General features: G+C 35.0%; 1 protein-coding gene across 1 annotated transcript; it reads left to right on the top strand.

Annotated features, from left to right (window-relative positions):
- The first annotated feature begins 660 nt into the window (after nt 1-660).
- On the top strand, nt 661-13,130 carry LOC109067491 (transcription factor MafA-like). Its single transcript, XM_042777362.1, has 5 exons — nt 661-1,182; nt 2,766-3,530; nt 5,500-5,772; nt 10,780-10,995; nt 12,509-13,130. The coding sequence occupies exons 2-5, from the start codon at nt 2,934-2,936 to the stop codon at nt 12,656-12,658; spliced, it is 1,236 nt and encodes a 411-aa protein (XP_042633296.1). The 5' UTR covers nt 661-1,182; nt 2,766-2,933; the 3' UTR covers nt 12,659-13,130.
- The last annotated feature ends 8,261 nt before the right edge of the window (nt 13,131-21,391 follow it).

Raw genomic sequence — 21,391 nt, 5'->3', positions numbered from 1 at the left:
TTGATTCCTCAACGAGACATTATTAGGACATCAGATTAACAACTTTAGTCCCCCAGGATCATTAAAAGTGCTAGTTTGGCATTTTTTCCCACCACTGACCCTCTGCAATTACATTATGCTTAACACACCAAGCCACAAAAAAAGCCACAAAAGCTTTGTCATGCACAAGACAATGTACAGTATTTCAGGATATATATATATATATATATATATATATATATAGCAATAAAGTCTTGCTACAGGACATATATAAAATATATATATATATAAACATTCTACAATTTGTGCAGAATTTGTAATTATATTGCAATAAAGTCTTGCTACAGGACAGTTTTAAAATCCAGAATATTTTCCTTTTGGGTATTGTTCTTTATTGTACAGTAAGAAAATCTCATTAGCATTATTTGGGATTGCTTCAAAATGATGTTATCATTTTACTACTATTACAGTTTTTGCCTACTTTTACTGATCCTTTTTTCGTGACCGTCATTCTGAAAAGTCAGAGTTGATGTTTCAGTCAGTGCACTAGGTGGCAGCATGTAATGACTCTTTGATTGCTGTGAACCAGATGAGCTCATCAGTCCGTCTGTTGGCTCTATGAATATTATAATAAAAACTGGTCATGTCAGACATAAGTGTATATACATGCAGGTGTGATGGGTCATGTGGTTACTCAAAAACAACTGTAAATTCATGTATACATTTCCATTTTCAAAGACATTTTCTTTGTTTTAAGTTTTGGATGTCAACTTTTTAAATCCTAAAGTAATGGATTTGTAAAAGTCCTTGTCTATTTGATTGAAAAACTTTTTCTATTGCTTTATAATTAGATTTGTAACATCTTATTTTATAACTTTACAGGAGAAATTAAAGAAGTGCACTGCTCATTTGACAGTTTACCATTTTTAGTATAAGTTGACTGGTGGAAAAACTACAGAAGAGTGAGTGAGAGAGAGAGAAAGAGAGAGAGAGAGAGACGGGATGGATGGGGATTTTGAGCGGGGGGTCAGAGGGGGAGGGCTGGGGCGCTGTTAGTGGCAGTCAGCTCCAAAGTGGCTCACACACACTCACACCAAACACATGCTCTCACACTGACACACACACACATATACACACACTGGCAGGAATCAATCTGTCAGTCAATACCTCAGGATGTGTGTGAGCTGTCCACATGAACACAAGGTAAGAAACATGGACATTTTAAAACAAATGTTTTCTTCTGTTGTCTCTCCATTTCTCCCTCTGTCGCTCTCTAGTCATGCTAGTTTTATCCTGACACTCTTTTTTATTCTGTTTTGTTCTCTTTTGTATTCCACTCTCAAATCCTTTCTTTTCCCACTTTATCTTCTCTTATATTTTTCCGGTAAACTTAAGACAAAACAATTGAAGGTTAACTCTTCTCTCAGCTAAAATAATTATTTGAATAATGGTTGTTAAGACCTAAAACCTTTTTTTTTTTTTTTTTTTTTTTTTTACAGGCATTTCAATGCTAACATGTCAGTTAAAGTTGGAGCTACAAATGAATGTTTAATAATTAAATGATTTTAATCTATTAAAACTAATAATTACTAATTAAAACTAAAACTTTTTCTTCATATTCAAGTTTGTAGATTTTTATTAGTTAGCAGTTTTAGTAGTTTATAATCTGGCCTCTTAATTTAAGGTTGTCTTTAAATTAAGTGAAACCGATTTTTCATTATTTAAATTTCAGTACAGGTTAATTTCAAATACTTTATGAATGTTATCTGTTGTTAAAATGAATTCCTACCTAATCTCAAGATGTTTCTGTACTATTTATTTTATTTTATTTTATTTTATTTTATTTTATTTTAATTTCTTCTAAAGACAAGATGTTAAATTGTTTAACATGACCCTTGGCAATATTGGAATTTAAATTTTGAATTATTTGAGGTTGTAATTACTTACCTAAAATCTGTCTTTATTATTTTATCTTCATATTTGTACTTTTTAGTAGATTGAGTTTATGATCTAAACATTTATGTGTGTATCCTTGCTTGCTATCATATGAAAAATAAGTAAATAAAATAAGATAAAATAAATTGTACATTTGAATTTTTTTTTTTTTTTTGTAAATTTCAACATATGGATTGTCAGTTCCAAAATATGTAAACTGTTATCTCAAGATGCCATAGTATTCCCTTTTTAACACAACATTATTTGAATGTTTCCTTTTTCTGTAAAAAAGGTGTGTTTAATTTTTCTGTGTCTTTTAACCTATAGTGAATACTTTGATCTGTATTTCATCAGTCCTAACATTAAATATTGTTTGAGTCATACATTATAACACTTGTGTTAAGGAGCAACTGTTCAGTGGAATAACTGGATTAATGGTTTAAGATTATGGGATTGGATTTAGGCCTTTCCACTATTAATCTGAAACTGTTTGCAGCCCATAAATCAACGGGATACATAATTAGCCAATAAATGAACAGCCGGTTGTCACAAATGTTCTGTAATGTTTCATAAAAATTAATGCAATACATTGTTTTTTTTTATTTTTTATATGTTTTAATTATTTAATAAATGTACAATTATCTGCCTTTATTGTAATATCAGGCCAGTCTTTGGAATCTTCATGTCTAATGTGGCATTATCTTCCAGTTCCTATGTTAGTCATTACCTGCTAATGTGGTACTATTATTGGTCGCAATAATACTGTATATAAATACAGTATATGCACTGTATTGCTGGAGAAGACTGTGGATGTCTAATCACTATTTTTTCTCTCTCTTTCTCTTTGCCAGTTTCAGATGATAAAACTGGAAGCCTTCAGTTCAAAGAAACAGGCATTTTAACAACTGAGTGTAATTTGGCACATTATTGTTTCCATTTCTGTTTAAAAACTGAAGTCTGGTGTTGTTCGCCTTGAAAACTCAAAGACAACAGCCTCCATACTTCCTGTCGACACAGCAATGTCTTCATCTCTGCCGCTGCCCTCTTTGCCCCCAAGCCCCCTGGCCATGGAGTATCTCAATGACTTTGACCTGCTCAAGTTTGAAGTGAAGCCTGACACACCTCTGCCTCCTCCAACCTGCCTATACCCCAAACCAGGCATCCATCAAGAGTCGACCGGTTCTCCGTATACTCCTCGCCCTCCTCCTGACTCCAGCCTCAGCTCCAGTCCCTACACCTCCCTTCCTCCATCACCCACGCTCAGTGACGGACACCCACCACCATCTGCATCCTCCTCTTCATCCTCTCTCTCTTTCCCATTGTCCATCTCCACCGGGTATGTGTCAGGCCAGAGCTCCGGCTCTCAAGGAAACCTGGATGGAAGCCCAGCAGCTGGAGGCCCCGCGCCGTGTTCAAACCCGACCTCCTTGGAGGATCTGCTCTGGTTGGCTGCATTGCAGCAGCAGTTCGGTGGAGAGCCCGGAGGTGCCGCGTCTTTGCTGGGAGCTCTTGGAGGAGTGCCGGATCGAGGGGACCGGGATCGAGGAGGGTTCATGGGATGTGAGGATGCAGTGGAGGCCCTGCTAAACTCTGCTGCGGCTGCCGTAACTTCACAGGTAAGATATTTGGAGCATGTATTTGTTTGTGTTAGGCCCAAGCAATTGAACACTAAGACTTCTAATTTTGAGGCTCAATTTTAGACACCATTCCATTCCATTCCAAAAGTTGTTGAAAAACACAATTCACTATGTGAGTACATGTTGCATGCTTAGCATATAGTCGAATGCGTAGACTTTCAGAGTAAGGCTGCACGATTAATCGCAATATGGCAATATGCAATATGGCTGCCGTCGCATCATCCAGGTGGATGCTGCACACTGGCGGGGGTGGAGATACCCCCTTCTATGTAAAGTGCTTTGAGTGCCCAGAAAAGCGCTATATAAATGTAAGGAATTATTATTATTATGTGACTGTCATGCGTGTCTCATAAAGCTGGTTCTGTGATTAGTAGCAAATGTCCATCACCTACTTTCAAATGGAGCGGAACTTACTACACAGAGCCGTAGTTCACTGACAAGCTACGAAATATCACGTCATAATCGCAGATGAATCGCATTCGGTTATGAACGTGATATTGCATAGCTTGTCAGCGAACTACGGCTCTGTGTAGTAAATTCTGCTCCATTTGAAAGTAGGTGATGGACATTTACTTCTAATCACAGAACCGGCTTTACTGACGAGACACGCATGACAATCACATGCGATTAATCATGCAAACCTATTTCAAAGAATATTCCATTTGATAGCATGCCCGAATGCAGGCAGTCGACATGTGCACTCTAGACAGGTTCATCTTTGTTCAGTGTCTGCGCTATTATTCTCCAGAAGTTTAGTTTAGGATTATTCACCGGTGAAAATGTCTTTGTATTCTTTTAAACTAAAGTTGAAGCCCTCACACGAGCGCTTGTCAAAGCAGGCGTCTGTTGTTGTTGCAGTCTCTGGTATTTTGTTGTTGATGTTGTTCTGTCTTTTTAGTTTTATTACTACTGTGAAACAATGGCCCAGGTCAGCGTTACTACCTTGTGAAATAACTGATTAGTGCAAAACAAGTTCAATGCGCACGTGCGACCTGCGCATACAAAGTATGCATGGTTACGAAATGGTGACGAAATGTGCCTCATGCGCACTGTACGCGGACCCTCACATACACGTAAAAAAAAAATACAAAGTATTCTTTGGGATTTAGTGTTAAATTGGCATTAATCATCTTCTTTGGTCTGACTTCTTAATAGGGTATTACTGTTATGGCAGAACAACAGTTTGAAAAGAATCTTTCAAATGCATAAGTTTCTCTGTCGCCCCCCTGAATATAGAGGTTTGTCACCTCTACAGCAATGAAAAAGGACATATTTAGTAGCTATGTACAACATGGCAGTGTGTCAGCAAGGCATTCCTTTTGCATTATGTAAATCTTGCAGTTTTCAGTTCCAACCCCACTCCAACACACCTGCCTGTATTTTTAAGTACTCCTGAAGACCATGATTATATATAGAGTTTGCTATAGAGTTTAGCTCCAACCAAACAAGCACACCTTAACCAGCTAATCATAGTCTGCCGATCATAAGCTATGTTTCCATCCAAAGTTGTGAATTTAACCTATGTGAAAAATTAGAAATGGCAGATGATGTTTGGGAATGCAATCTTTGTGAGACAGTTCTGGAAGGCAATTATACAAAATCATTTTGATGATGTACTTTCACTCAGGTTATTAAAACAATTGTTATAGGCCAGTGGATCTCAATCTGGAGCAATCCAACACTGGTCATTTTGAATGCCTCATTTATCTCACACCAATTTCAAGTCTTGGAGTCTTTACTAATGAGCTAATGACCTGAATAAGGTGTTTTTTGATAATGAAATATAAATTGTGCAGTTTTTCTCTGGGAACAGGGTTGAGAACCACCGGCCAAGGGAAACCACTGGCCACAAGAACCACTTGCCAAATTTGTTTGTCCAAATGTGCCATTTTCATTGTAATCTCTTTCTAATATGCTCTTTTGTAATCTCTTTGTATCTCTTTCACAGTTTCCAGTTTTGTCTCAGAGTTCGAGCAGCAGTCACATGGGTGACTCCAGTAGTGACAGCGGTGCTGATGTTGTTCTTAACAAGCCGTCAGACATGTGCCATCGCCCTATACTGGTCGTTTCTTCCACCCCTCCATCTCTCTCTAATGTCAACACATCGACCAGTCCCTTCTCACAACCCCTCAGTCCACAGAGCCGACTCCATCACCCACATCATCCAATGCAAGGGCATTATCATCATCATCTTCATCATCATCATCTGCAAGTCACCCAGGTACTCGCAGTCACCAGATTATCAAATTTAACTAAAATGGTTGTCAACATAGTCACATGCATTTACTTAACAGGGATAAAAATTCTTTAGCAAAGTTTTCAAAATAATTTTTAGCTTTTCAGAAAACTCTTTTAAAAGTGTAATGGAGAGTATTAAGAAACATGGCCATGAATGTGCACTTACTTTAATAACACTTAAGTGGCCTTTTATTTCATTAAAGGTATAATTCACCCAAAAAATTACAATTCTGTCAGCATTTACTTGGCCTCAATTTCTTCCAAACCTGAGTTTCTTTCTTCTGTTGAAGATAAAAGAAGATATTTTGAAAATCTTGGTAACCAAACAGATGCTGGTAGCCAAATATACTAAAAAAAATACCATGGAAGTCAGTGGGCTACCAGCAACTTCTTCTGTGTTCAACAGAACAAAGAAATTAATTAACATAAGGGTGAGCAAATGATGACAACGTTTTACATTTTTGGGTGAACTTTACATTTAATTTTACATTATCCGTTTTTTTAATTAATTAATTAATTTATTTATTTATTTATTTGTTGTTTGGTTTTGTTTTCTTTAAACATAATTTGAAAATATGAATACATTTAAGCACGCTTTTTTCACAAAAGATTGCATAAATTCAGTAAGAATGCCTGTTTCATATTTTGATCTACAAATGGTTGGTAAAGTTGTTTTGAAGCGTGTTGAAAGCGATTTGATGGATGTGGCTGGTGAATGTCTGTCTCTAAATGTGGAGCAGTGCTATCAGATTATGGTAATATCTACTATTATTGTGATGTAATCCTGATCACTGTCACTTACACTCAGTCAGATTATGCTGTATGGAAATGTGCTGCCAAAATCACTCACACTTACACACACACACACACACACACACACACACACACACATACCTCTTACATAGGCTAATCTACAAATTACACACAAAGCTCATACATTTTTTGATTCATTATTATATTATCCAACGTGTTATGTCATAAGGAAAAAACAACACAGAAATGTTAATTATTTAGTTGCAAATACTTAGTGTAGTATTATGAAGCCTCATGACTTTTGTGTCACTACTGGAATTGTGTTCAAACCACTTCATATGTAGTTACCATAGAGATGATTGATTTATTTTCAGTGAAGTAGTGTTGATTGCAATTGAAACATTAGTGCACTGTAAAAACTGTCAGAAATTTACAGGATTAAAGAGTATTACTTTATAACATATTACTGAAGTCAGAAATTTACTGTGAAATCAATGCATGCTGGGACATTTTCTCACAAATGACTGTGAATGAACAGCAGAATGATGCTAACATCACAGTAATTTACTGCTCTTGATTTACTGTGAATTCACATCATAAAGTTATAAAGCCACTGTGAGAAATGTAAATGTTTACTACTGTAATTGTTTTGTAATTAGTGATTAGAATTAGTTTGGCCTCTTTTACCTTGCATATTCATATTCATATTTCTGATCTAGTCATGTCAGAAGTGTGACAAATGAAAACATTTGTTAAAATGATAATACAGTTTTTTTCAACTGCTTACACACAAAATTATTACTTGTCACACAATTTCTAAAACCTGACACTCAAACACCAGAACCACACACTAAATCTGAAAAACCATACAATAATTTTTGGCCTTTTACTCCGTTTTCATTTCATTAAACACTTTTTGCAAAACACAACACACAATTTTCTATGCAACACACAAAAATCTGACAGGAAGTTTCTTGATTTCCTTTTATAAACACAAACCAATCAAAATGCCACACTAATTCATCAGTGCCTCACACTAACTCTGTTGCTTTACTTAACAACAACCAATCATAACTTTAGTAGTGGCCTATAAATAGGCCAAAGGTCAAGTAATAGCTTTTGGACAATGGATGCAAACAATGCAGACAGAGTAAGAGGAGTTGGAGGGAGAGCCAGAGGACGAGTTCGACTAAAAGGAGTTGGAAGGGGAGTAAGGGGAGGAAGAGGACGAGTCAGAAATGGAGGAGGACAAGGAACAAGAAGAGTGGTCTCAAATGAGATTAGGGCTACAGTAGTCGATCATGTGATGAACCATGGTTTAACAATGAGAGAGGCTGGACTGAGAGTCCTAATTTGAGTAGATTTACTGTGGCGGGTATAATTCGAACCTTTAGAAATGAGAACAGGTATGTAACAACCTAATGTAATGTACACATGTTCTAATGTACACATAATAGCTTTTTTACCATAACAAACAGTAGGCCTATACTATAATAAATATATTTTACTGTAGTACCCTTGCATTCATTTACTACAGTGCATTGCATTGGTCAGAGAAGGTTCTTTCCCCGGTGTCTGGCAAGAGAGAATATAGCATGTGACATGGATGAAGTATTGTGGCCGGACCCAGCCCGGAGGAGCGATGGAGCCTAGATACACCCAACCATCTCCACATGCAAGCACACACATTATGTTTGGTTTTACACTACATGCTACAACACTACATATTTTTGATGTGTTTTTTATTTTATTTTCAAACTGTGTACACTAATACTACATTTACAACCACAAAGAGCAAAAAAATAAAAACATAAATAAAAAGTTTGGTTTCAATTTTGCTTTTGTTTTTATGTTTTATATATTCAACAGCTCCCTCCCAATTACATTCAATCATGTACATGTGAGCTTTTAAAAGAAGAGCTTTAGGTTTTGAATAACAGTGTGTATATGACATAATCAAAAATATAACATTATGTTAAAGGTGTTTACAACGTAAGACAAATGTTTTGCTTTTGAAATATGTTTGTGATATTTTGACTGTGGTGTTTCCATTTTGAAAGAGATGTGAGGCATTTTGCATCTTGTGTGTGCAATTCTTGAATTTGTGTGTTAAGTTTTGAAAAAAAGAGGAAACCTTTGGAAAATGTGTGTAAGCAGTTGAAAAAAACTGTAAGCTACAATATGAAATAAGCTAATTGGCTTCAAGATCTAACTTTTCTTAGCAAGAACATGAAGATTATTATAAAAATAAACAACACAAACTGCTAAAAGTGGACAAAAAACAAGTTTATTAGCACAAATAAAACCAAGAATAAAATTCTACAGCAACAGTGTCTAATTCTTGGTTTTATTTGTGCTATTGAACTTGTTTTAGTTTCACTTTTAGCAGTTTGTGTTGTTTGTTTTATAATGTTGTTTTATGTTGTAAGTGTTGTTTTTATTTGTTGAGTGTTACCATTGTTGTGTTTTGTATGTCAAGTATTGATGTCACATACACCAAAGACTTTTCTAAACACCTGCTCAAATATTGTAAAAGATTCCTCCACAAACAGTTATGATTATGAAATAAATTATTGATTAATCATCATGCTTAATTAATGCTAAAACTAAATTTTCTTGTTAATGTCAAGACTATTTCAACTAATTCAGGCAATTAGCTTATTTCATATTCTAGTGTTTTCACACACACAATGTTTTCATTTGTCACACTTCTGACATGACTAGATCAGAAATTTGAATATGAATATGATAGGTCCAAGATCCCAAACAAATACTCATCACTAATCACCATTATGGTGACTTCAAAACAATTACAGTAGTAAACAAGTAAATTTCTCACAGTGGCACAGTTAAAGACAACTTTATAATGTGAATTCACAGTAAAACAAGAGCAGAAAATTACTGTGATGTTAGCATCATTCTGCTGTTCATTCACAGTAATTTGTAAGAAAATTACCCAGCATGCATTGATTTCACAGTACATTTCTGATTACATTAATATATTGTAAAATAATACTCTTAAATCCTGTAAATTCCTGGCCATTTTTACAGTGCAAGTGTGGCTTTCGTGTTGGGGCATCTTGGCAAATGCCACTCTTGACCAAGAAGAACATGAAAGGATGATTTGAACATGCTAAAATTCATATGGACAGACCTGTGGAGTTCTGGAAGAATGTTTTATGGAGTGATGTGACCAAACTGGAACTTTTTGTACCCATGGATTAGCGGTATGTCTGGTCCAAAAAAAGGCAAAGCTTATAAGCAGAAGAACACCAACTCCATGGTCAAACATGGAGGTGGACTAGTCCTGTTATGGGGGTGTTTTACTGTTGCAGGAAGTGGAAATTTTGACTGTATGAAGGGCATTGTGGATTCTTTGAAGTATCAGGCCATTTTTGAAGAATTGTGAAGCCTTTGGTGCAAAGACTGAAGCTAATGATCAATAGAATTTCCTGCAGGACAGCCGTCCCAAAGTATAAAACCAAATCTACTTATGTTTGGTTCAAGAATGGGTCATATAATGTTTTTGAGTGGCCTGTTCAGTCTCCAGATTTAACTCTAATGGAAAATATTTGGTTGAATTTATAGAAAACAGTTGCACTGTGAAAACCAATGATTATCAGTGATCTGGAAGCTTTTTCAAATGAGCAATGGGCCGAGATTGCAGTGGAGAGGTGACAGAAGCTTCTAAGCACTTACAAGCAGCATTTATTGGAGGTTATAAAGAATAAAGGATTCTCACCAAATATGACTTTTGGGGGTTGAATAATTTTGACCATGAATGTTTAGAGCCAATTTGATTTTTTTCTATTATTCATCAACTTTACATTCTCAGAATCACTCAGATGGGTATACATTATAAGTAAACTTTCTCTAATAGTTTACTGATGCCTTTGTTGAATTGCTTTAATAAAATATTGTTATTTTGCAGAATAATTTTGAATACAACTGTATATCCTATCATATATCTGTTGTTGATATCAACTGGTTTGAACACAATTCTAGTAGCACCCCCCTCACCCCGAAAAAAAAGCCATGAGGCAAGACAAATACTTCTATATGACTGTGGTGTTTTCATCTCACTGTACAGTACATCAGACATTTCAACTGCTGTGTACTCAACATTTATCCACTTCATCCATGTGTTTGATGAAGCTTTGATTATCATGAACACAGGTTGTGTCCTTTCTGTGACAAATCTCTCAGACTTGTCTTTTATTGTCTCTTTCTCTTTCAGTGTGGGGTGGATGAGCGTTTTTCCGATGAGCAGTTGGTAAATCTGTCAGTGCGAGAGCTGAACAGACATTTGCGTGGGGTAAGCAAAGATGAGGTGGTCCGTTTGAAACAGAAAAGACGGACACTGAAGAACCGCGGTTACGCCCAGTCCTGCCGTTACAAACGACTCCAGCACCGGCACGCGCTTGAGTCCGAGAAACACATTCTCACACAGCAGGTACACCACACACACACACACACATCAGACACTAAAATATGACAAAAATTAGACAAATACAACCACAAACAACAAAAGTAAATTATAACCAGTGCTGGGGAAAATTACTTTGGTAACACTTTATTTTGATGGTCCGTTTTAAACATTCTGTTGACAATAAATAACTTTACAACATATCTACAAAAACTCACAACAATACTAATCCTAAAAAAAATGAATCATATTCTAACCCTAACCCTACCGGTCTACTAATACTCTACTAATACTCTATTGAGAGTAAGGTGCAACAATTCTTATAGTCAACAGAATGTGTTAAAGGGACCATCAAAATAAAGTGAAACCGTTATTTTTAAAAGTAATGCATTACAATATTACAGTTCTCCCTAAAAAAAAGGTAACTAATTGCAGTTATTAGTTACTCTTTATGGAAAGCAATGCATTAATTTACATTTGAGTTACTTTTTCTCATCTGGGCTTGGCTTGCTTGTTTATTTTAACATAAAAAAAGTACAATTTTGGCAATTTTTGTAAATGCTCTTTCACTCCAAAAGGGAAATTAATAAAAAACAATTTTGCTGCCATTCTGGATTGCATGTAGAATAGGAAATAAGTAAAAAATAAGTTTAAAAGATAAATAAATAAATAAATTCAAACACAAATTCAATGTTTATACAAAGACATGTTTGGTTAATCGTATAGTTGAATTGGATCATTGAACTACCTGTTTTGGTTTTGTTTTCATTTGTTTCTATCTATTACCCGTTTTCCTTTGTTCCAGTTTCCCGTTCCTTGTTTGTTACTACGGTCTCTGGTTAACTAGTCATCACCTGTTCATCATTTGACTTCTATCACCCTGTGTATCGTTCAGTTGGTTTCTGGTATTGTTTGTGTGGAAACACGCTGTTATGTTGCCTTCTCATATTTGGATTACCTGAGTTTGATTTATTAAAGAACCTCAATTGTTTGTGGAAACCTGTTTGAATCTTTTTCATCATCTTCCTCTGAACCTGTCAGTGACAGTCAGCAGCAAAGACATTGGTTAATAAAATGGGATTACATACATAAAGGATTTTTATTTTGTTTTATTGCAGGTTTGCGTCATATTCTGAGTTTGCTGTTTTTATTCATTTTGAGAAGTACTGAATCTGTTTGTATGCAAATGAGATTGGTAAATGCATGTTGACATTTAGTCTAGAACTACAGTAACTACAGGAGAGCTGTCAGTCAGTAAATGGGAAAAACATAGTAACTGGTGTTACTTATTTAAGAAAAGTAACTCAGATATGTTCCTGTAAATTAAAAAAATTGCTATACTGGTTACTTGAAAAAAGTAATCTGATTACGTAACTCTTGTTTCTTGTAATGCGTTTCCCCCAATACTGATTATAACACAGTAGACAATAAAAACCTAGTAATCTGCCTTCCTGGACGGTATTTCTAGACATCATTTGTAGTAATCAAATTGTTTTTAGTATATCAAATCTGTGATATCTCTCTGTTTTGGTTCCTCTAGCTGGAGCAGCTGCAGTGTGAGCTGTCTCGCGTGTTGAGAGAGCGAGACACATACAAAGCTCGTTACGAGAAGCTCATCAGTTCAAACGAGACTCGGCCTTCCCATCCCAACACCTCGCCTTCTCCTACTCCTCCAGATTACTTTTTGTGACAAAATGAACATTGTACAGAAGAGAAATGAAGGAGAGCTGATTATTGTGATGGGTGAACGTAATTCAAAAGAGCTGTGGCTACAACTCAACTTAAAATAAGCTATTTTCCAAAGCGGGTTGATTGTGAGGTGGAGCTGGATTGTGACATAATGGCTACTGCTGATGGGATTGCGTTTTTGCCCGTTGTGAGCTTGTATAGCACCAACATGATTTCATTAGCATTCATAGGTATTCATACCTAAAGGGCTTCTAACACATTTATGTACATTTAGATAGACACTGAAATGTACAGAATCAAATTAATGAAACATAAAGCATTTTACATATGTATAATGAATTATTTGAAGAACATAGAATATCGAATTAAAGGAATGAGTAGGTGAATTTTATTGTTTTTATAATAAATAAGATTTATTAAATATGTTGGCTATTTATTTATTTATTTAACACGTTTACAGATTTTTTTTTTATTGTTTTTGATTCAACAAAACAACACCCATTCAAACAAACAAAACAGGGAAGGGGGAGCAACAGACACCTCAATATTTTTACAATCTGAAAGAAAAAAAAACGTTTACAGTTTTTGAAATTATAATTGTTTTATTCAGTTTTGTGTGAATCAATAAATAAGTAGCATTTTATACTTGTTTATCTTTGATTCAGCCATGGAAAGCCTGCATATGACTTAGAGGGGCATCATTTACTTCAAGTTGTTCCAAAAAAAATAAAATAAAAAGTGATGGAAGTCAATGGGTACCGTAAACTGTTTGGTTACCCACATTCTTAAGAATATCTTCTTTTGGTTCAGAAGAAGAAAGAAATACATACAGGTTTAAAACAACTTCATGGCGAGTAAATGACAGAATTTCCATTTTTTGGGTGAACTGTCCCTTTAAGAGTTAGGATTACTTTTATTAGGCCCATACAGATTTTGTTTATGAATGCATTTGACTTTAAAAGGAGATCATTTCCATCATTTACCAGTATGTAAAAGTCAATAAGTATAAAACTTTAAAGTTGTACTTAAGGGAGGGGGGGCATTAATACCTATGAATACGAATGAGGTCACCCACGGTAACACAAAAGGCTTCCTTTCTCACCGTGTTGAGCTGTTTGTCATGATGATTTTAGTTCTTACAATAGTTTCATTGGCACATTTATTTGGCATTCACCAAAAGGACTATTAGAGATATAAATCTAAAACTGCAGATGTTTTGAACAATAGCGTAACACATATAGAATCTCTGAATATGCGTATAAGCCATATTTGCACTGAGGAGTTCATAGTAGCTATACTGCAACTCACTGGAAAACAATGCAAACAACAACCAAACACAAACCAAGTGAAAATCATTACATAACTATGAGTGACTGTGTCTTTGGAAGTTACATTTTATGATCAAGTTAAAGTTAAGGGTGTAATTTTACTTTGACATCCAATTCATTTAGCAATTCACAGAGCTGGTCACTGTGGGTGTCAGTAGACGCCTGTTCAGATGCAGACTTTTCTGGGTTTACTTGGCTCGCCATACAGTAGGTCTATAAATTGAATTTATCTGGCTATTTTGCTCATTTATTCATAGTATTTATTCATTGTTTGTAATGTGATAATTGTGTTTGATAGTGTGTATGAATATCATCCATATTTTGTAGCAGGGTAAAAATATTATAAGAAAGATTATATTCCTTATGCTCTGTTTGTAGTGGTTTCTTATGAAATAAACATACTTTTACCATTAATGATTGCACAATTTGTCGATTGTACAACTACCTCATTCATCTGATGTGATGTTTTCCCTGAGGTCCGCTTATAACGTTAATAAAGTTGTTTGCACCAGTAAAACATAAATTAGTAAGACAATACCATTTTCAACCCTGTAGAGGCCGCTTCTCCTTTAAAGGAACGGTTCACCCAAAAATAAAAATGTAGTCACTCTCGTGCCACCCGAGATGTACAGGAGTTTGTTTCTTCATGGGAACATATTTAGAGAAACGTAGCATTAAATCACTGTCTCAGCAGTGGATGATCTGCAGTGAATGGGTGCCGTCAGAATGAGAGTCCAAACAGCTGATAAAAACATCACAATAATCCACAAGTTATACACACCACTCCAGTCCATCAGTTAATGTCTTGGGAAGCCAAAAGTTGCATGTTTTCAATACACAAATCCATCAAGACATTTTTAACCTTAAAACTGCCGCTTCTGGCCAAAATACCATAATCCATAACCCATCCTCCAGTGGAAAAGACATATGGACTGTGGTTTCTCACATCAAAATCCACACATATTTCTTCAGAACTGTTTTTGCCTGAATCACTTATAAATAGTGGTTGATCTGTTAATATTTCTCTCCTGATTCAGATGAGATGACTTTTTCACTTGGAAGCAACAGTTTGAAGTTAAAAATGGATTTGTTTCTTGCGAACATGCAGCTTTTGGCTTCACAAGACAACAAGAATTCAGAGTACAAATTATAAATTGCATAATATGGTGCTGGTTGCACTCTTATGGAAAGATTGTGTTAGTTATGAAGAGCATGTTTTGAAATTAGAAAAATGGTGTAAAGCGAGTTCTCAACAAAAGAATTGATTTTAAATCACCCAGAACCCATAACAGAAATGACAGTGATGTGATAAACCTGTAGAAATTGTAAAGGTTTTTAAGTATTTGGGAACTATGATTGAACTATGATTGACAGGCTTCATTGATCTGAGCTTATGCACCTCGGTTTTTGAGTGAACATCCACAATTTTCTTTTTTTTTTTTTGTTAAATTAAATTAAATTTAATTTAATTAAATTGTTTGTTTGTTTGTTTGTTTGTTTAATTTTATTTTATTTTACTCAAAAGCTTAGATCAAAGAGGCCCACAAGCAGTGGGCCAAAAAGTTCCAAAAAGAAATCCTATACCTGTCCTAAATGAAAGAAAACATGTTAATAAAAAGATTGAATCCAATATTTCATGATAATAAGGCATAATGAGAGATTCACAAGCACATTTTAAAAGGAAAGTCATTTTTGATCAAGATCTCCAGGTAAAGGATTTTCAGCACAGCACAATATTATTCCCGTAACTAGTACTGGTTTTAAGGTATGCTAGTGAACCTCATTTTCACAAGGGATAAGCTGACAGCTCTCAAAAGAAAAACTACACAAACCCAGCTCGGCTCAGTACTACCATCTCTTCAGTGTTATATTACTGCATGTGTTCAAAACCTCTTAAAGAGGTGCTCTTAACCTTCTCAAAGAGACACTAATCAGATTAACTGCGGCCATAACATGTTTACACTAAGAGATATAAATTGAACTAAATTCATAAAAATATTTTAAGCAAATCAGAAATACTTTATTAAATAAATAAATAAATTAGGAACCTTAAACTATTCTTGTCTTGTCAACTATTTCTACTTTAAGCAATGCACCATGAACAAAGCACCCAGAGCAACCAAGAACACACTAGCACTATGGTGGCAAGTTTTGCAACAAGCACATTCATATATATATATATGTATATTATTATTATTATTTTTGTGTGTGTGTGTGTGTCTGTGTGTGTCTGTGTGTGTGTGTCTGTGTGTAAAAATCTAGTTTCAGTTGGCCCCAGGTTTTGAAAGCTTTATTTCCTGTCCAACTCTTTCGTTTGAAATGTGTCTCTGTGATTGTTTCTTTTCCACCAATCTCTCTTTGTGTCTCTCTGAAAATCACACCCTATAAGAGATGTTTATGATGATCACACCACTTTCCCCCCTCCTCCCTCTTTCTCTCTTTCTGTCTCTCTCGCTCTCTCTCTCAGCAGAGCACAATGCCACGGGGATTATGGGTATAATAGAGCGCAGGCCGCTCTCTGCCGGGCCTCATTGTCTATGAGAGGGGCACTATTGTGGACAGGACATACACACACTCACCCCACTGCTGTGCTACACACACACACATATCTAAACAACCACACACAAAACACACAAACACAATTTTTCACAAATTACATTTACTTATACATTAATAAAAGATAGCAAGATCTATTTTTAGTTAGCTTACAATAGCTTGTTGTACAGAAAACATGGTACAAAGCTGGGGCGCTACCCTTAGGTACAAAAGCTAAAAGGTACATCTTTGTACCTAATTTACCCCTAAAGGGTGCATATTAGTAACTTAAAGATAAATATCAGTACTTTAATAGTGCATTTTTATACCTAAAGGATACCGGCCCAGTGACAGCTTTTGTAGCTGTTTTCTGAGAGTACATGTGTGAAATGAGTGCAGAATATTCAAAAACTCTGAGATTTTATTTCCATTTCAGCCTCTGAATAACGAACATAAATGAAAAGAGATATTTAAGATCCTGCACTATTTCCCAGTCACTCATCAAATATCTTAACTTTTTTTGCACTGAAGGGTCAGATTTCCTTGCATAATTTTAACTGATATCAGTTTAACAATCTGAATGAAAAATTAATTGAAAATATTTCTGAATTTCTTGATTTTCCGATTTTATTTATTTATTTATTTATTCATTTAATCAGTATTTGGTCAAATCCTTTTATTATCACAGCACCCACTTGAGCTGACTGAAGCTGATCATGTTATCCAGCATGCAAGAAAATCTGATATTTTGTTCAAAAGAAGTTACAGTTAATGCCATACATTTTATTAGTGACCCAGACATTATTATTATTATTATTAATATTTTTTTTTATTTTTTATTTTTTGTATTGAGCACGGAAAATGTTAGGATGATAAGTGTTGTTTGAACTTTTTAAGATCGACTGGCCAGACTTACACCCCACACAGTATGAATCGTTCTCTGCTGCCCCCTACAGTTAATGTTGTTCATTGATTCAATTGCACCTGATTTAAAGGGGTCGTATGATGCTGCTAAAAAGAACATTATTTGGGGTATTTGGTGTAATGAAATGTGTTTATGCGGTTTAAGGTTCAAAAAACACATTATTTTCCACATACTGTACATTATTGTTTCTCCTCTATACCCTGCCTTCTGAAACGCGTCGATTTTTACAAAGCTCTTCGGTCTGAAAAGCGAGGTGTGCTGTGATTGGCCAGCTATCCAGTGCATTGTGATTGGCCAAATGCCTCAAGTGTGTAACGGAAATGTTACCCCCCTTAACACTGTTGATGACGTGTGTCCCGGTCAGAGCACCAGCGCTACAAAACAAAAATAATAAAACCCATTACAAACGAGACAGTCGTTGTATCCAGTGGGGACGTAATTATGGATTATAATGACTTATACAGTGTTTTACACGTGGCATTGCATCTTCCCACACCGTGACGTAGACATGTGGGGGCGTGTTTAAAAGAGGTGTTTTAAGAGGGCGTGGATGAGTCTTAACTTTTATAAAGAATATCTCTTTGGGTTTGAGACTTTAGTCTTTGCAACTTTAGGGATCTTTTCTATTCACAAACAGCTTGTAACACTCCAAAGAGAAGGAGGAAAACTTGAAATCGCATCATATGACCCCTTTAACTTTACAGATTTTATGATAAAGTAAAAATATTTGTGGTCATTTATAAGACTCATCATTAACTGTTTTAAGAAATACATTTATATCCAACTTGGAAGAAGAAATAAAATATTTAAATCATATCTCCCTTGCAATTTGTATCATATTATTAGAGATGATAGAACAATAAAATAAAATTTATAATTTATTACATAATATTAAAATGTATTTATAATTTATTTTTAAATTGATATTTTTAGCTAGGACACATTAAATTGATTTAAAATGACAATCCATGTTAGGCCTAAATGGTGTTCTTTAAACTTTCTGTTTATCAAAGGATCCTGGAAGAAAAAGACACTGTATTGTGGCTTCATTGAGCAGCACACCTGTTTCTTCAGCAGCAAATCAGCACATTAGAATGATTTCGAAGGATCATGTGACACAGTAATGATGCTGAAAATTACATTTTAATTAGGCTATGTTAAATTACATTTTACAATATAGTCAAATAGACTGTTATTTTACTGAGTTCACTGTATTTTTCTCCAGATTGACAGCGCCCTCTGCTGGAATGTCTAATAATGCCCTTCTTAACCAGTAGTGTAATGGGAGCATAGGGAATGAATTGAAAGAATCGTATTTGTATTGTTTTACATTACAAGATTAGATTAAAGATTGCTGTGAATACGTGTAGGGTGAGTGCTTATGTGTGGTGTGTATAGTATTCTAGTAAGTTACAAAACATTATGGTCATTATAACTACGTAAAGTAAATCATCATTTGATTTTGCAGGAATTGTAATAAGACACAGTATGAGTCTGGATGGAAAGAGATACAAAAAAATACACAACAACAAAAGAAAAAGGTGGAACGGATAGTGTAAAATAAAAAAAATGAACAACAGACATTGACTAATACAACCTATAAAAATTAAATAAAATAATAACAAACATCAGAAACATTATATCAAACATCAGTCACAAATTAGACACGGTCAGAATAATCAAAACATTGGCTGTGAATATTATCAGCTAATGGTGACTGTGATCAAAGCCCTTTTAAAGCAAGTCATTTCACTCGGTGGCCATCTTTGAAACGCCTCTTTGTCAGCTCCTCTGAATGGGGAAACATCAAATTCTCCAAATTTGTCTACCAAGTTACAATTAAATATCATATTTGAAATCACTAGTAGTATCGCAATGCTGGTAACAACATTAAAGACATCAACAGATCCCAATTTTCTCTATGCCTTTTCCCCACCATAACGAATGTGTGATAAACACACAGTTACAGGATCCAGAGTAAAACCAATGTTAAAAAGTCAAGGTTCAGGAGCCCAACTAAAGCAGCCACTGATCACCAGGATAGTAATTTGAAACAAAACTAAAGATTTTTAACATCTAAAGCTTGCTAATTCTCAATAAGAGCTTCTGTAGACGTCCGGCTGGTTATTAACGAGTGAAGCTGCTGCTGTTGGTGGAGTTGTTTAATCCTCCTCTGCTGAGATCTTCAGAGATTTAATGTCTTCTTTTATCTTCAGTTGATTAAGTCTGTGACTGAAGTCAGTTTGTGTTCTTATTACTCTTTTTTTCTTTCAGCGCTTGTTAACTGCAGGTGTTCAAGGCTTCCAGGAAGCACTGCAAACGAGCACTGCCTTGTTGTTCCTTCACACTGAGGCCCAAAATCACTTTCCAGGACCTTCACCCTCTCTGTTCCTCTACAGTGCAATGAGCTGCCAACCTCCACCTGAACTGCTGGAACCATCACAGCTTGCTTCAGCACTCCACCACCTGGAGAAAAAAAGTGCAGATTATAAATAATTACATTTAAGTACTGTTAGTTTTCATGAAAGATGTGAAATCTGGATTGAAGTACGGTTGAAATCCAAAAAAAAAAAAAAAAAAAAAAAAAAACTTTAACAGTTCTTAAACAAATTATTTATCAGTGTGAACAACATTTTAATAATCTAAATAACCTTTCGTGGTCTGGAAAGATTCTGTGGAAGTTAAAGGTTCTTCATGGAACCACTGATGCAAATAAAGAACCTTTCTTTTTTTAAGTGTAATATCTGCCCAACTAACTGTTATTTTTGATTATGTATCCAATTTATGTAAAATGGACAAAAGTAAGATTACATAAAATTTTTTTTTTTACTTTTTTAAATAATAACCATACATATTAAATAATAAATCAAAGCAATCTCTTTACACTTTAACCTTTTTTTTTTTTTTTTTTGCAGAGTGCACAGAACAATATTTTTGACAAAGTATTATTAGATTAATAATAATGATAATAATAATAACAATAATAAAATTATACTATACTATTTTGCATATCATCCTTAAAAAAGGCATGTGAGAGAAGTTTTGAGAATTATGCATCCCAAATCACGGCTGGCTGTTAAGCAAGCCATTGTTAAATAGAAATATGCATTCACAATTTACAGGTTAATATTGAAATATAGTGTTATCGCATATGTTTGTGAACAGTGACTTATCTTTTGAGAGATACATTATTATAAACCTGGAGCTCTGATGTTGTGCGTCTTTTCTTTCTGTAGCTAATTTTGCTGCAACTTGGACTTTTAAGGTTAAGTTCTATATAAATAACCATAGCTATCCCCAATATTATGCATGGCATGGACTTGCATGGAATTCATGGTGTTATTATTTACAGGGCCAACAAAAACAAATATGGCTCAATATTTCAAATTTATTACGATTAAAAAAAAATTAGCTGTTGTTATTCGTGAGTTAAGTGTCATGGTCATTCACACCATGTGATGTTTATATTCTAGATAAATACTTACATTTAAGCAGAATATGCCCTAGCAAATAGATTGTTACATTTACGACATTGTAACGTTACTAACATTGCACAAAAGTCTTTGACGGAAGTGACTCAATAGCGCTTCATGCTGCAGAATAATGCACTTTTAACCGCTCAGAGTTTCACAAAATGCCTTAAAATTTCATGTTATATTACATGCATTTTAGTCTCCCGCACTGGTCGCTTAATTATCTTTGCGAGTGTCCCGTTAATCATCTTTTATCCCCGCATACAGACAGACAGACGGCGGTTTTACTTTAGTCCTCTTTTCAGAGCGATTTCTGCTCATCTGGAATTAAGATGGACTGAAAAACACAAAGCGACATAATTCTGCACAGATTGAATACGAGTTACATCGGGAGGTGAACTCGAGAAATCACATGTGAAATATTAAAGTGTTTCGAGTGTTAAGTGACAGAAGTCGCTTAAGTGCAGTGCGCG

Source organism: Cyprinus carpio, chromosome A20 (assembly GCF_018340385.1).
Source record: "Cyprinus carpio isolate SPL01 chromosome A20, ASM1834038v1, whole genome shotgun sequence".
NCBI classification, from domain to species: Eukaryota; Metazoa; Chordata; class Actinopteri; order Cypriniformes; family Cyprinidae; genus Cyprinus; species Cyprinus carpio.
The sequence above is the reverse complement of the archived record's forward strand: the minus strand, read 5'-3'. Positions and strand labels throughout refer to the sequence as shown.